This window comes from Clinocottus analis, unplaced genomic scaffold, assembly GCF_023055335.1.
Source record: "Clinocottus analis isolate CAN_PGR_092001 unplaced genomic scaffold, fCliAna1.0.p SCAF_11, whole genome shotgun sequence".
Lineage (NCBI taxonomy): Eukaryota > Metazoa > Chordata > Actinopteri > Perciformes > Cottidae > Clinocottus > Clinocottus analis.
Window position 1 is genome coordinate 2,762,129 of NW_027175832.1, and position 14,645 is coordinate 2,776,773.

General features: G+C 40.8%; 3 protein-coding genes across 3 annotated transcripts; all 3 read right to left on the bottom strand.

The window, feature by feature from the left end:
- On the bottom strand, window positions 1-7,036 carry copb2 (COPI coat complex subunit beta 2). The gene is made up of 22 exons (XM_068571063.1): window positions 6,921-7,036; window positions 6,382-6,519; window positions 6,188-6,274; window positions 5,898-6,024; window positions 5,615-5,763; window positions 5,302-5,448; window positions 4,972-5,071; window positions 4,715-4,857; window positions 4,309-4,508; window positions 4,072-4,182; window positions 3,892-3,980; window positions 3,689-3,795; window positions 3,373-3,516; window positions 3,000-3,130; window positions 2,551-2,758; window positions 2,207-2,317; window positions 1,832-2,046; window positions 1,589-1,727; window positions 1,225-1,362; window positions 1,056-1,133; window positions 744-908; window positions 1-478 (listed from the first exon to the last, which is right to left on the bottom strand). The coding sequence occupies exons 1-22, from the start codon at window positions 6,921-6,923 to the stop codon at window positions 383-385; spliced, it is 2,826 nt and encodes a 941-aa protein (XP_068427164.1). The 5' UTR covers window positions 6,924-7,036; the 3' UTR covers window positions 1-382.
- Window positions 7,037-7,865: 829 nt separating this feature from the next.
- On the bottom strand, window positions 7,866-9,366 carry rbp2b (retinol binding protein 2b, cellular). Its single transcript, XM_068570649.1, has 4 exons — window positions 9,294-9,366; window positions 8,752-8,930; window positions 8,094-8,195; window positions 7,866-7,919 (listed from the first exon to the last, which is right to left on the bottom strand). Exons 1-4 carry the CDS (start codon window positions 9,364-9,366, stop codon window positions 7,866-7,868), a joined length of 408 nt encoding a protein of 135 aa, XP_068426750.1.
- Window positions 9,367-11,177: 1,811 nt separating this feature from the next.
- Window positions 11,178-14,278, bottom strand: rbp1.1 (retinol binding protein 1, cellular, tandem duplicate 1). Its single transcript, XM_068570635.1, has 4 exons — window positions 14,118-14,278; window positions 13,573-13,751; window positions 12,821-12,922; window positions 11,178-11,825 (listed from the first exon to the last, which is right to left on the bottom strand). The coding sequence occupies exons 1-4, from the start codon at window positions 14,188-14,190 to the stop codon at window positions 11,775-11,777; spliced, it is 405 nt and encodes a 134-aa protein (XP_068426736.1). The 5' UTR covers window positions 14,191-14,278; the 3' UTR covers window positions 11,178-11,774.
- Window positions 14,279-14,645: the final 367 nt, after the last annotated feature.

The window sequence follows — 14,645 nt, forward strand, 5'->3', positions numbered from 1 at the left end:
TATGTACAGCAGCCAAAGTTTATTGGACCGAATGAATTTTGATTTGCCATTATAGACAACACAAAGCAAAGGGTAAATATTCTATATCACTCAATGGACAGTTAGTGAAAGTTTCCTTAAGCAATCAAATGGTGTACAAAATGGAGTCGGAAACAGACGTGCGTCTGTCTACTCCTCTTCTGAGAATAAAACATTACCGATAACTTCTTCATCCTCTTCATAATCTACTTAAATCCTGCCACTGTCGTAGGCGGACATGACAATATAATATTTTTACGTACAAATACAAAAAAAGGGGAAAAGGGAGTTTGGTCTCTTTCTTTTTGTTTTTTTTTAAATAAGCCTTCTCCAAGAGTGCTGTGGAACAGAGTGGTGTTAGCTCTTAGTCATCTAGAAAGTCATCATCGAGATTAACGTCTGTGGTGTCGATGTCATCCAGCTCCATGTTGTCCAGGTCCACTTCCAGCTCATCCAGAGTCTACACAAAGACACACACAAAGGATCATTTGTTATCATGGTAAATGTACCATTTATTTATTCATATTTTATCCCTAAATCCTGTTCTTGATTGCAATTGATGTAAAACACTTTGTACTGAATTTCCTATATGACATTTGTTTGTATTAAGTCGCAATAACCATTGTCGGATCAATAATAAATGTTTATTTTATATATATTTTTTTAAATTGTGAGAAACAAACACTACAATCAAAAGATACCAAGAGAAGAAATACAAGTCCAACCTCTTTTTGTGACTGTGAGAACTCAGGGATTTCCTCCTCCTCTTCTTCTTCCTCCTCCTCCTCCTCTTCCTCTTCATCCACTACTGTGGGAGCAGCAGGTTCAGGCTGTGATGCCGTCACAGCTGCAGCAACTGAAGCCGCTGACTCCTCACTGCCCTGTGTCTGCTGGAAGAAGACAGTCAAATAAAGTTTGAATATTACTGCCCATTGGTCTGTCTCGCTTTCATTGAACCTTTTGCAATATATTATTTTGACTGATAACTATTAGACAAAAGTTAGCCCAAAAGAAAATGTTGGACATTGCAGACAAACCTTGGGGACAGCAGGAATGAAGGTTCCCTTGGGCTCGTATCCTTGAGCCTCCTCAAGAATATTCCTGTCTTCGTTGAGCTGAAAAATGTCAAATATAGGCGATAGGGTTGAAATAAATATTGTCGGCCCACAACACGTCATTTGTCAATGTAAAACTCGTGCAACTCACCGTGACGAGAGGATATTCTTTGGCAGGCCTCGAGGTGCCCAAGCAGGACTCTCTGAGGTAATGCTCAGCTGCAAAGGCTTCTTTCAGCCCGGGGAACAGATTCTCATACTCGGTGGGGTCTGCTAGAGACTCGGCCGCCTGTAATGACAAGCAAGTACAACGGGTGATGGTCCAGAGGCAATGTCCAGATATTCACACTCATATTCTTTTTACTCTTCTCTGAAGCATCTAAAATCCTGTTAATGTAAATAATATTTTCACCCACCTCGATTGGTACCGATTGTTTTTTCTCAATCTTAGTTATAAAGTTCTTTGTTGTGTTAATATTTTTCAAATAAACGATAATGCTGATAACAGAACTGACCTTTGTGTTGACCTTCGCCAGGTTCTCCCTCCATAATTTGACCACACGGGACACCTGACTGGGCAGGTAGGTGCGAGCCAGGAAGGCAGCTTCGGGCAGTCGGTTTGTTCTGATCAGAAGCTCCAAACACTGATCCAGACTGGAGAAAAGACGATATGAAGAACAGTTACCGCATGGTCGATATGATCAATTCCTATCTATTCCACAATTAGTCCCCCTTTGTCAAACTCATCTGGTACTCACTTCCCCTGCAGGAAGTAGGTCATGAAGGCCACATTGTTCTTGCCGTCTTTCTCTGCCCCCTCGGCCAACTTGCCCACCATTGTGGCGTTACCAGAAGCTGTTGCGAGGAGGAGCAGGCCACCGTAATCCTGAGCGTGGTGCAGGCACTCCTGAGCCAGGCCGAATTGGCACTTACTGATAGCCAGCTCCGCCAATTGCTTCCACTTCTGCTCTGACTGCAGGGTTCAAAACGACAAATATTAGAAATGTACCAGACAGAGAACCTGAACATTTGTCTTGTGAGCCATTGTGAATGGTCTGCTGGTGTTTTTTAAAAGGCGCTCGCCTTGCGACATGCCGCTAAAGTTTGCCTCAGTGTGATTACTATGCTCCTACCTCTGCCTCCACAGCCAGCTGGTAGGCGATCTTTAACTCTCCCAGCTGCAGCGCCAGCTCAAACCTGTGTTCTGGGTCTGTGGACACAGCCAGTGCCTGCTGCTTGAAGCCCTGAAGAGACAGAGAAACAAAGCCCATCAGCATCAGCTTACAAGCACAGACTCTACAAAAACAACGTAATCCTTTAGAAATTAAAAATCATCTGGGATCACTGATGCATGACCTCTTATCAAGTTGTGGACAAAAAAAATACTGAATCTTTTCTGTTACTAAAACTGACTGCTCTTAACAAAATGTATTGCAATTAAATTGACTTGAAATTAACTGCTAACGTATTTCCTTACCTGTTTCTCCAGGAAATGGGCGACTCTGGTGCGCTGCTCTTTAGGAATTGTGGGAAGCACCTTGTCAGCCATTCCAAAGTCCCTCCTCATTACGGCAGTCTGGTACTCCAAGACGGAGACCAGCAGGGAGTAGCTAACAATGTTGAGCTCCTTGTCTCCAAGGTACAGACGGTCGTCTTTTGGGATGTAACCGAGCAGGTACATGGTTCTGCGGGGAGAGAAAGCGGTCAGCGCAAAAGATTCAGCATTCGTCACAGAAATAAAACACACTTTTACAGCTTAGATGTTATCTTTCTAGACAGTGTATGCAACTGTTATTAATGTACTGTATTATTCTTGAAAGCATGAAGTTTACAAGTTGCGTGAGATACACACAGTGCACAGTCTTTACATTTTATTCAGCCAACCCTGACCTACTTAAATTTAAGCTAAACAATCTTTATTTGTACCTGTCAAGGTGAGCAATAGTGACGATCTCTCCTCCTACATAGTAGTTGAGTCTGTTCACAGAGCTGGTGTAGATGAAGCAGTCTCCTACCCAAAGTCCAGTCTTCACAATCTCCTGGATTTCTCCCTGGACCTGGACATAAAAAAATATATATATATATATATATATATATATATATATCACACAAAAGGTGGTGAATGTAAGGTATATTTTAATGTGACGAAAATGCTCCTTCATTTTAAATATAAAGCTTTGAGTTAAAGCTAAGCCATGGAATAGAACTCTGTGAGTACAACCAATTTTAATTAGGATTTAGGAGTGTTTTTAATAGAACTTTTAATGAGTATTTTTTATCATTGAAAGTTAAAACTCACCTCGAAGGCATCTTCAATACCATCCTCTGTCACTCCTTCATTGTTCTCTTGAGAAGCAGCTACTTTTTCTGACATATAACGCAGAATGAAAAAGGACTCTTCTGTAGCGATGCAGACCAGTTCACCAGAATCCGACCAGAAGATCTGGGTTAATTATGAAAAATAGGGGGGAAAAAAGGTGAGTCAGAGTTACTAAAATGATTGGACAACAGCCTTTCTAGGCTTTAAATAATGTTTTTACATACAGTGCTGTTGAAGACCAATTTATATATGAGACAAGGACCTAACTTGAAAATTAAAAGTAAGTAAGTCTTACGTGTTTGGGCTGAATCTCAATGCGGCGGATCAGCTCGGTGTTCTCCCAGTCGTAAAATGCCAGGCCATTCACTGATCTTACACCGAGCAAGAAACCTCCGTAGATCCCTGCAGGGAAGAATGGGATCGCATCCAGTGAGGAAGACAATTGGAACTATCCACTTCAAAAACCACATGTTTACGACGTAACAATGTTCACATTACCTTCAGCTCCAAAGTCAGGCTTAAAAGATTTCTTTTCTTTGAAATTTTTGAAGATTTTCACAATACTGGTGCTTTCTCTGATGGCATATCTGTGATAGAAAAAAATATGTAGCAGTTAATCCTCTGATACAGAGGTAAATATGAGGAAAGTATCTCACTTATTTCCACCAACATACTTACTCAGATGAGTCATGTGCCCAGGCAAACTCCTGTGCTGAACCGAAGCTCTTGTTCCTCAATGCCATGGCAGTATAGATGATATACTCTCCGTCTCCACACACCACAACAAACCTAGTGCACAAAAACAAAATATTCAGGGATCATTTATTATCAATGAGCAACACAGGGATGGACCAACTTGGTGGTTATGCTTATGTTCATCATAATCGTAAGGTTCCAGGTTGAGTGTATGCATACCTTCCATTAGGGTTATGCTGAATGGTTTGGGGGTATATCTCACAGCTTCCCATGTCTTTGACAGCCAATGGCAGCCTCTCGCCATCCTTGATCTCAGCATCACCCATGGCCTTCAGGTTGGCTTGCTGTATCTCACTGTGTTTAGCCCAGATGATTTTTCCGTTCATATCCATGGACATTGCTGGCTCCTCTCGACCCACCTACACAGCAGATGTTGACAGATATTTGATTATATACATAATATAATTCATCTTAATATATTTTACAGATGAAATTCCTTTGTAAGCCACCTTTATTCCTGGACAACACATTTTTCTTCTATTACTATTTAACCATATGTAAGGGCATATAGTAGGAGTTTCTTTTCAATCAAACTACATTCATAAGAATTATTTCTTCCACTCACCTTGATAATAATGCTGCCTTCATCGTAGCCCAGCGCCACATTGTTGGAGCCCCTGAGGCCGCACACACACCACACTCTCTCCATGCCATAGTTCAGGGTACTCTCCAGGCGGTAAGTGCTTGAGTGCCAGATACGCACCGTACCTGCAGAAGGAGGAGGTAAAGTTTCATAAGGCAATGATCAAACAGGCCATGAGAAGAGCTGCATAGTTGGGGTGTTTGTGTATAGAGTTGAGGATGAGTGAGTTTTCTGCTCACCGTCCTCTGATCCAGTGATGATGATGGGCAGCTCGGGGTGGAAGCTGACACAAGAGACATTCTGGGCATGGCCCTCCAGAGTCTGAACACAGGTCTTGTTCTATAACACAAATAAGAAAGTTAAACATGTATATATAGACACAATGCTAAGGGATGCTCACAGAAAGGATGGAGATGATCAATGATGAAAATATACAACATCAACTCTTTCAGCAAGCTATAATTTTTTTTTTTGTAACAAAAGAAATTTTGAAAAGAAAGAGTTTATGAGGTATATGATTTGTGTTCTGTGGTTTACTTTCACCTTTTTGTGAATAAAAATGTTCTTACCTGGTAGTCCCAGATCTTTACTTGGCGGTCATCAGCCCCTGAAATGAGGTAGGGCTTGTCTCCTCCACTATAGTAGTCAATACAATTGACCCCTTTCTCATGACCCTCCAAAGTAAAATTTGGAGACGAAGAGCCTAGTTGCCAAACCTGAAACAACCCAGAGGACACAGAATCAACGAATGCACATCAATGCCCTTTAATTATAAGTATATAATGATTATATGTCAATAATATATAAAAAGGCAAGAATGTGCTTAATTTATAGTAATAAAAAATCTTTAAGGCAGTAAAGATATCAGCAAGCGGCCCCTACTTTAATCGTCCTGTCCAGGGAGGCACTGGCAAACTGGTTGTTGTCCTTGGGGTTGATGACAATCTGCATGACGTAGTGAGTATGGCCCTCAAACACCTGGCTGCATGACCACTTCTTCTCCCAGTCCCAAAGCTTGATCAACATGTCATCTGCACAGAAACACATCCATGTTTGTGTGCATTCAAAACATGTGCATTTGAAGACACTGGTATAAAGAGAGCTCTGAGGTTTAATCAGTATGTCAGAAGAAGATGCTACCCATCAAATAAAACGGCAAGCTTACCACTGCTGGTGAGGATATAGGGCTGGGTCGGATGGACAGCGATGCAACGGATGTAGTCAGAGTGGGCCTCAAACATGTGGACACGCTCCAAGGTGTTGTAGTTGAACACTCGGATCTGCATGTCGTCCTGCACAAGGAAAAAAACACAAATGGAATATTAGCTGAAAACATACAAATAGACAAGCGTGAAATACATTCCAACATAAGCATTTGGTACTGCACACAACACATGAACCACACCCATTAAACACATTTGAAATCATACTCTCTGTTAAACTGCTGAAACTCACCGCTCCTGTAATGACCCAGTTCTTCCTTGCCACAAACTTAGAGGCTCTGACAGGGAGGTCACATACTTCAAAGGTCTTGACGAGAGTCTGGAAACAAAGAACACTGCTGAATCCTTTTGCAACATCATCCCCAGTTTTTGACTATTTAAGCGTGGATATTTAGTGTTAATCTGTGTTCAGTAATGCGATCACACCTGCGTTTCGTGGTTCCACACACAGACACTGCCGTTGTACAGACTGGCAAGCATCCATGACTCCGTTGGGTGAAGGTCCACACTCTTCACTCGGTCTGACCGAGCCGTCAGCCTGCGCTTGATGTCCAGCCTCAGAGGCTGAAAAGAGAGAGGAGGTGCGGGGGGTCTTTTCTTTATTACATTGTCATTTCGCTAATTATTTGGTAAAGATAACAGAACAGGTAGCTAAATGTCCGTTAGCATGTTAACATGAAGCCATATATTTAAATGATTCCAATTATCCTAAACATTCCATTCTAATGAAATCAACCACCAACTGAAAACAAGTGTAATCACGTACAATTTACGCAAACAATCAACCGTTATATGAAATATAAAACGCTGTTCGCTACAAGTTATCCTGCTAACTCAAGCTAGTTAGCCGCTAAGCTACATTCAATAATGCATGTTTATTTGACAGTTTCACTGTCCTTATAAACATAAACAAGGAGCTTTTACGGAAACAAAACATGCCGGGGATTATTTTAAAGGTGTCTTACCATGTTTTATCCCCGTGTTGTCACAATAAAATGAGTTAAATGAGATGAGAGCAGTTGCAATCGGTGTCCAACTGTCCCGAATGTTGAACGCAGCTAGATACTGACGTGGAACTTCCTGAATTCCAGTCTCGCGAGAGTTGGGCTCTGAAAGTGGTGACGTGACATGAAGCGCTCCGGTCGAGCAGTGCCTCGGTGACCGGAAACAAACCTGCGCGGTTTGTCTTTCTGTGTGACGTCGCGATGCCATTGTACCAAGATATTTTCTTCAGTTTACTAATTTGCTCTACCTTTACTGATTTACTGAGCAATACAACCATTGCAGCACATCACATTCATCATCAGCTAATTGATTGAATTAAATTCATGACACTTGTGTCATGAATTTCAGAGGTCAGAGGTGACTGCCCTGACATGGTCTTGGGTAAGATGTTTTTTCTCTCATTTTTTTTCTTTTTCTCCCAACTTTTTCTCATACCAACTTATATTGTTTTCCATAGCATACAATAAGTTGTGTTATGAGTAAGATGTCATTGTTACAAGAAGGCTTTCTTGAAAGAAGATTAAGTATATGTATATTTATATATAATGTAAGTACTACAGTCTTTTCTCACCCCCAAGATACTACCATGTTCTCCAGATGGCAATTTCTGCATTACTTTATATAATATACCCCTCTGTAGTGACGTGTTCAATGTAATATGTTAAAACAATGTGAAATTATAAATCTTTTAAAAGTCAGTTCACTTGTCTTTTGATATTAGTTTAACTGTCAAGCAGCCACCTTGTATGTAATAATACTTTTATTTTCTTCTGCTGTTAGACCAAGTGTAAACACACACATTTGAAATGGAAAATGTAATTAATTTTATTCACATTTAGGAAAACATGTTATTCTGGATCAAACAAAGACCTTGTTAAGTGAAAATAAAAACATGTTTCTGCCTTTTATTCTTTTCTTGTGAACACCTGAACAGAAACTATATCTTCACATGTCAGCTCCTATGGGAGGAAATTTGGGTAATTATTAAAACATTTGAACAATAACAGTGTTAAAACGATCCTCATCCTTAACAGTCACATTCTACTGTGCAATACAAATCCAACACATTCATCTTTTATCCATCAGCCATCAGTATACAAATCTAACTATCACGACAAATACTGTCAACCCACCAGGTAGAGTTTTTCTCCTTCGATCCAGTGTTTCCAGCCACGGTTGGCCTTCTCTCCTTTCTGAGTGCACACCAGCTTGTCCCCCTCCCAGGTCACCAGACACTGCATATACCACATATAGCACATGCATTATTTAATGGACATTTACGGTATCTTTTACTTAGACCATATTAAGGTAAATTCATCACAAAAAGTCTCTACCTCCACCTCTTACATGATCACTTTTACCAGGCTCACTTTTATCTTGATGTGCAATTAGCATTGAATAAAACCAGCTTCTAGTAGACTTATTATATAATTGCTCTTCCTTTGGCATGAAAATGTACTGAAGGTCAGTGTAGCTCTGTGGAGAAACTGTTCCTGATAAGACATCAGATGTCTTACACAACTGAACTAAACAAATAAAATGATATATTTTACTTACTTAGGACAAAACACTGCTTTGTTTTTCCCAATAACATTCAGTTATTTAATTCATTAAATAATAAAAAGTAAAACTATATTTTCCTAATGGCTTGATTAGGGCTAAAATGACAGCAGGTAGATTTACCATTGCCAGGTCATTTTGTACAACAAAGTCATTAGATGTCAGGGATAATATGAGCGGCTTAAAATGTTTCCACTTTTAGGACTCCATACATGAGAGGTCAACACCCACCTTGATGTTTCTGTTGTCTAGTCCTTTGGTGCATTCATCAAACTCCACCCCTACAGTGAAGGCCAGCTCATAATTCCTGAAGGTGCTCAGCGTTTTGAACACAAACCTATCGCCATCTTGGGATACCACTTTGGTCTGGAATAGGGTCATAGCAATTTTCCTGGTAGCAAAGTCAATATCTAGGGCCAGAATAGAGAGACTTGATTATGACATCTTTACAGAATGTGGAGATTTCCTTCACTTCTGTGTTTAGTCTTGGAGTATTATACTGAAGATAGAAAATTGTCCGTAATTAATGTTATATAAAGATATTAAAACAATGAAGCAATCAGAATAATTTTACTATTTGGCATCATAGTTATATACTCACTACTCTGTGGTGATAATACCCGACAAAAACAGATGAACAATACACAAATATTTAAATTGAGTGTTTGTTACTTGTGCAGCTTTTCTAACATCTGTAACATCACTCTGAAACACCAATTTAACACTTAACCTCTGAAGCAAAATGAATCCAACCAAAATGAAAAGTTCCTTACTCAACACTTTCAAATACTCCTCAAATTTGTTATTGGTTTCCAGAATCCATTTCCCACTGAAGTTTACAGGCATGGTGGCAGCTGGTGATGCTGTTGTGTGCGTGTGTGTGTGTGTGTGTGAAGACTTTAGACAGTATATGGAGGGGAAAGGTGCAGGGTGTCCTCCTGCTTATATAGAAGTCAAGGGGCATTAGGGCAGAGAACTATTGATAAGTGAGTTTATAGCTTGAAGAGGATTGGCAGGGGCAATTGCTTTTGAAGAGGAAGGGGAGACACACGCACACACACACACACACACACACACACACACACACACACACACAAATAAATGCTGCAATGATGGTCAGTGTACATTGTACAGACAGGAGAAGCTATTTTGCAACATCTGCCAACAGTGTGTGCTCCCTATTTGTTCAGAATACACAAACTTTTAGCATGAAGGTCAATAAAGTTCAGCTGGTTTTGAAATTTAAAAAACAGCATTTGTGACTAAGTTACATAAAGTCTGTATTGAATAAATAATTGATGTTGTGGCTTTCTTCAAAAAAGTTAAATTAGATGATAATATTTTTAAAAAATCTTCCCCTATTTCCTATTATTAGTTTTTTGATGACAAGTCTTAAAATATAATCCTTGAAATTTCCATCACATTAAACCCCACTTGTATACTATTTTTATTTTGCATTTCTTGCTTAAATTATTAAATAGGCTTGGACTTATTAAATACCTTTCTTTAAGGTACTTTATATTGTTAGTGGCGGAGTCCGCCGTTACAAAACTGGATTAAAATAAAACAAAAATAAGACATTATAAGAGATTGACTAGACTATGCATGTAACTGCTCAAAGGGCATCTTGTGTTCCTATCTGAAGGAACTCATGGACTCGTGTTATAAAAACGTTCTGAGCATTACCGCAGGACAACAGCCTGCAACTTTTACTCCTTTCACGACACGAGACGTCTCCTCATTCACCGTCCATTCTCTGTGTACAACAATAAGCATTGTCTGCCTTGCACATTAGTCGTGATGTTACAAATTCCTCCACTTCCATGCACGATCAAGATGTTTCCCTTTTGCAGATACATGTGAAAACAGTCTCCCAAGTGTCAATTCTGCTCATTAATTATTCTGTACAGTGACGGTCAAACAGCCAAGTAGTGAAGGAACAATAAGAAAAACATTTCTTGAAGCAACCATAGCATCAGAATGAAGCAACGGTTGAAAGATCCTCTCCTGTAGTGAACTGTTTGCCTGCCGATTGCTGATCCAAATAAGAGTTGAGTTGCAGACCACCCTTGCACTTAGTAGAAACATTTATTTTTATTGAGAATGAATGCAAATGAAGATGTTGCCCTAGCGCCAGTCTCTGTTTCAACCCCTGCCTGAGTCTATAATTTATCTGAACTAGCCAGAGCCAGAGCAGGGAGAGATCAATAACAACCCCCCGGGGAACCATAAATAAACAGAGCCTGCAGGTATAGCGCCGGCAGGAGGTCGAGCAGCAGGCCGAGCAGCAGCAGAGAATGAGACGGCCCAATTGGTAGGCTTAATGGAAATGCACAAAGTGAGCTGGCAGATTAACTGATTCAGAGCACAGCGTGGCTCAAGATGTCTGGCCGGAGCTCCGCAGGCTTCACTTCTTTCACTGAAATTCTCAAATAGAGGCCCCTTTGGATTTTGCATGCATTTCCTGGAAAAGGCATTCTCAGATAAAAGGAGCTTAAAACAGCTGATCTGTTGGTGTGAAACTTCAGTAAACAGCAACACACAATGTTTTGTCTGTTATGTGACTGAACTGGCAAGACATCATTTCCATTCCCGATAAGTCTGATTACCAAATGAAATGGAAGGGCGAACCGCGAGGAAAAAGACAAATGACATCATTGAGCACTGTTTACTTTATTGATTGATTTTTACTATCAATGGCACATTCCCAAAGTAGCTGGGAGGGATAAATACACAAATCATATATAATATCCATTCAGGAGACAAAGCATTCGTCGTAGTAATTTAAAGCCACAAACAAACTTAGAATTTCATCTTTCTTCACCCACAGCATTCTCATTTAGAGAACTAAAATAGGATTAATCCACTTTGCCTTTACCTTCCCTCTGGTCATTACAGCACGTTGCGTTATCAATGTGGTTCAAACATTAGAACAGCTACACCTAACAGCGGTATGCATGCGTCCAACACATCTCAACTTGTTAATCGAGTTTAGATGCTCCCACCCTGAGACAGATATACAGTACTGCATGTGTTGATGTCACATGATATACAGTCGTGAAAGGAATATGAATGAGTGTTTCGTCGCAAATGATATTCAGAACAATAAACACGTTGGGTAGACGGACATATGGAGTGATGTATGAATGGACCAAAGCGAGATTGGATGGTAAGTCGGAGCCGTGGGATGTGTCTGGCGTCTGTCTGTAAGCCGATGTCAGCAGGGGTAACGGCCTCGCTCAATAAAAGGCAGCTTAGGTCTTCTTGAAGATCTGCTTGCAAACAGCTCCTGCAGCTCTCAGCTCCTGCAGAGAACAAAAGACAACTTGTACTTTTTTAGATTCATACGGACTCAGAATGTACGTTTTACTAATGGGAATTACCAGGAGGATGACAGAAGCTTATCCCTACTGTCTCCCCTAAACCCTCGCCTACAGATGAAAATGTGTCTGACTTAGCAGCAGTAACTATGAGTGGGAGGGGCTGAGCATGGGACAATTATTAGTAAACCATGCATGGAGACACTGATTGCGCAATATTTTGTAAAACCGAGGGCACGCCAGAGGTCAGGTACAGTTCTGTTGAATGTCTTCCAGCAAAGTATTTTGTGCCACCAGAGGCCACTGTTGCTTCACATTTAAACCCTCTTTCAGCTGTGGAAACTTCCAACTCATGATGAATTTCATAGCCACTGATTAAAAACATCTGTTGACATACTTTTAACCAAACAATTTGGCATATTATATTTGCTTAGCTTTGATAGCACAGATAATCACACAGAGGGAAATCTGATAATGTCGAACTAATGAAAACGGCAAAGTGCTCGTCATTACAGATGCTAATGATTTCATTACAGGCAACAGTGGGCCACACTATGAACTTCACAGAGGAGATGTTTAACTAAAAGTTATTGAAGTTCTTTCACATAAATTAGATTGGGAAAAGTCAAGATAAAAACATGCAGCGGTTGTTAATGCGATGTGCTGGATCACTGTGGGTTCATGCGCTGACAAGTACATTGAGGGTTAGACACCAAGATAAATAAGTCTGTTTGGTTTTTTCCCCCCTGAAAATACCTTTAGAGGAAGTTCCTTAGGCAGAAAGAGTATAGTTTACTTGGCAGTAGAGTTACATACACATGCACCTCACACAATATAGTGTTACTGCTGCGAGAGCTACTGGTGCCAAGTCACACATAAGAATACAGCACACATACAGGGCTGAGAGGCAATTTGGATTTGGATTAAAATGTCCAAATTGCATGCATTAATATTCATGGCAGGAGCTGATGTTTTCTTACCAGATGAAGCTCATCTCCATCCACCCAGTGGGTCCAGCCTCTTCCTTCAATCTCTCCCTTCTGCACACAAACCAGCTTGTCTCCCTCCCAGGTGATGGTGGTCTGCATGAGGTCACAGGTCAGGGAGAAAATGGGATTACAACACATGATGCCCCAGTGCAGGATTTATTGAAATGTAGCAATGCGAATGCATGAGCGTATAGATTTAAACATATAAGCTGAGCGAGAGGCAATCCTATTAAAAATAATGATTCTGACCAAAACCTGCACATACAGTCACACGTGACCGTGTTCTCTCAGGCGCCCTCCAGTTTATAGCTTATCTATAATCAGCGTGTCAACATACAAAAAAAGCTTTTTCAAGGGGGACCACAGATAATCTTTGATCCTGTTTAGTATTCAGGGAGCAATCTGATTAAAAGAGTGTAAGTCTTGACGTGCTTCTCTGCCTCTCCCACTTCTTCTCCTGCAGTATCCGACACTGCTCGTCATTACATCAATTCATTGACACGAGCGCGAAAAGTTTGAGGAAAGTTTTGTAAGTAGGTGGTGAGTTTTGTATAAAATCTCCTCACACTATATGTTCATTATAGTCTGGAGGGCTGAGAAAAGTTTGACATACACTTACAGGTTTGGCACAAGTAGGAGACTGTAAAGGTTGAGCAGGTTTCCCAAAAGCTTGAAACTGTATCACATCGTGTGTACACTCGTTCAAATCCCCCCCTCCGGATACACTGGCTACAAATACTCACCACGCATTTCCTGTCATCCACTCCGGACAGATCCTCCTCAAACTCTTTGCCCACGTGGAAGTCCATGTTGTAGTTCTTGAAGGTGCTGAGGGTCTTGATGATGATGTGGTCCCCCTCGTGCACAATGTCCTTGTCGGGCTTCAACAAGGTGGCGATTTTTCTGATGGCAACATTCACATCTGCAACAAGACCCAGAGGAAGGTGCAGAATTAATACAAAGAAAGCTTCAGACACATGCGTGCATGTACACATTTACAAATGGTTGGATGCAGTAGTGTTTATATGACATGTTTCCATCAAGACTATCTGTTTTTGATCAACATAAAATGTTTAAAATAGCTGGTTTACCTAACAATGAAGGTCAAATTTGGACCTCTCTCATTATTGTACTTATACAATGTGAGACATGAAACAATATTCGAGATAGCACTCCACTCAATCACTCCACAACAGTAAGATTATTAAGATTATTTACAGGTGCTCTACTGATTATACATGTTCTTACAGGCCTTTGCTTTCCCACCGGCGACCTTTCACAAACTCACCGAGAGCCTTCAAGTACTCCTCGAAGTTATCGCTGGAAATCATTTTCCAATATCCGTTCAGATCAGCTGGCATGATGGCTGTTGTTCTGCTGCTTTCCTTAACTCCCACTGAGCGATGAAGAGTTCCCCTGTTGACGGCTACTTGTGCCAGAGTGCAGAACCTGCCGTCAAAAGCCCCAATTTGAACCAAATTCACTTTAATCCGATTACCTCCCACTTTCCCTCCCCTCGGTCAACTCCACGTAACCACTCAAGCCGCCCCATGCTTTTCCAACATATCGTATGCTGGCATGCATACATAATGTGCAATGGCCTAATGTTGGAGAGTGCTTACGTCGGTTGTATGGGATTAGGATGAATACACTTCCTTTATTAATTGACACAGGGGGCATTTATATGGAGTTCCACATGAGGCCGGTTTGGCCTGGTTCTGTTGTATAAGATGAGGTCATTTTAATCGTGTTATAATTATGATGCATAGCCACCAACAATCAGCCTCGAATGGACTACAAAGTGTTGATAATGTGC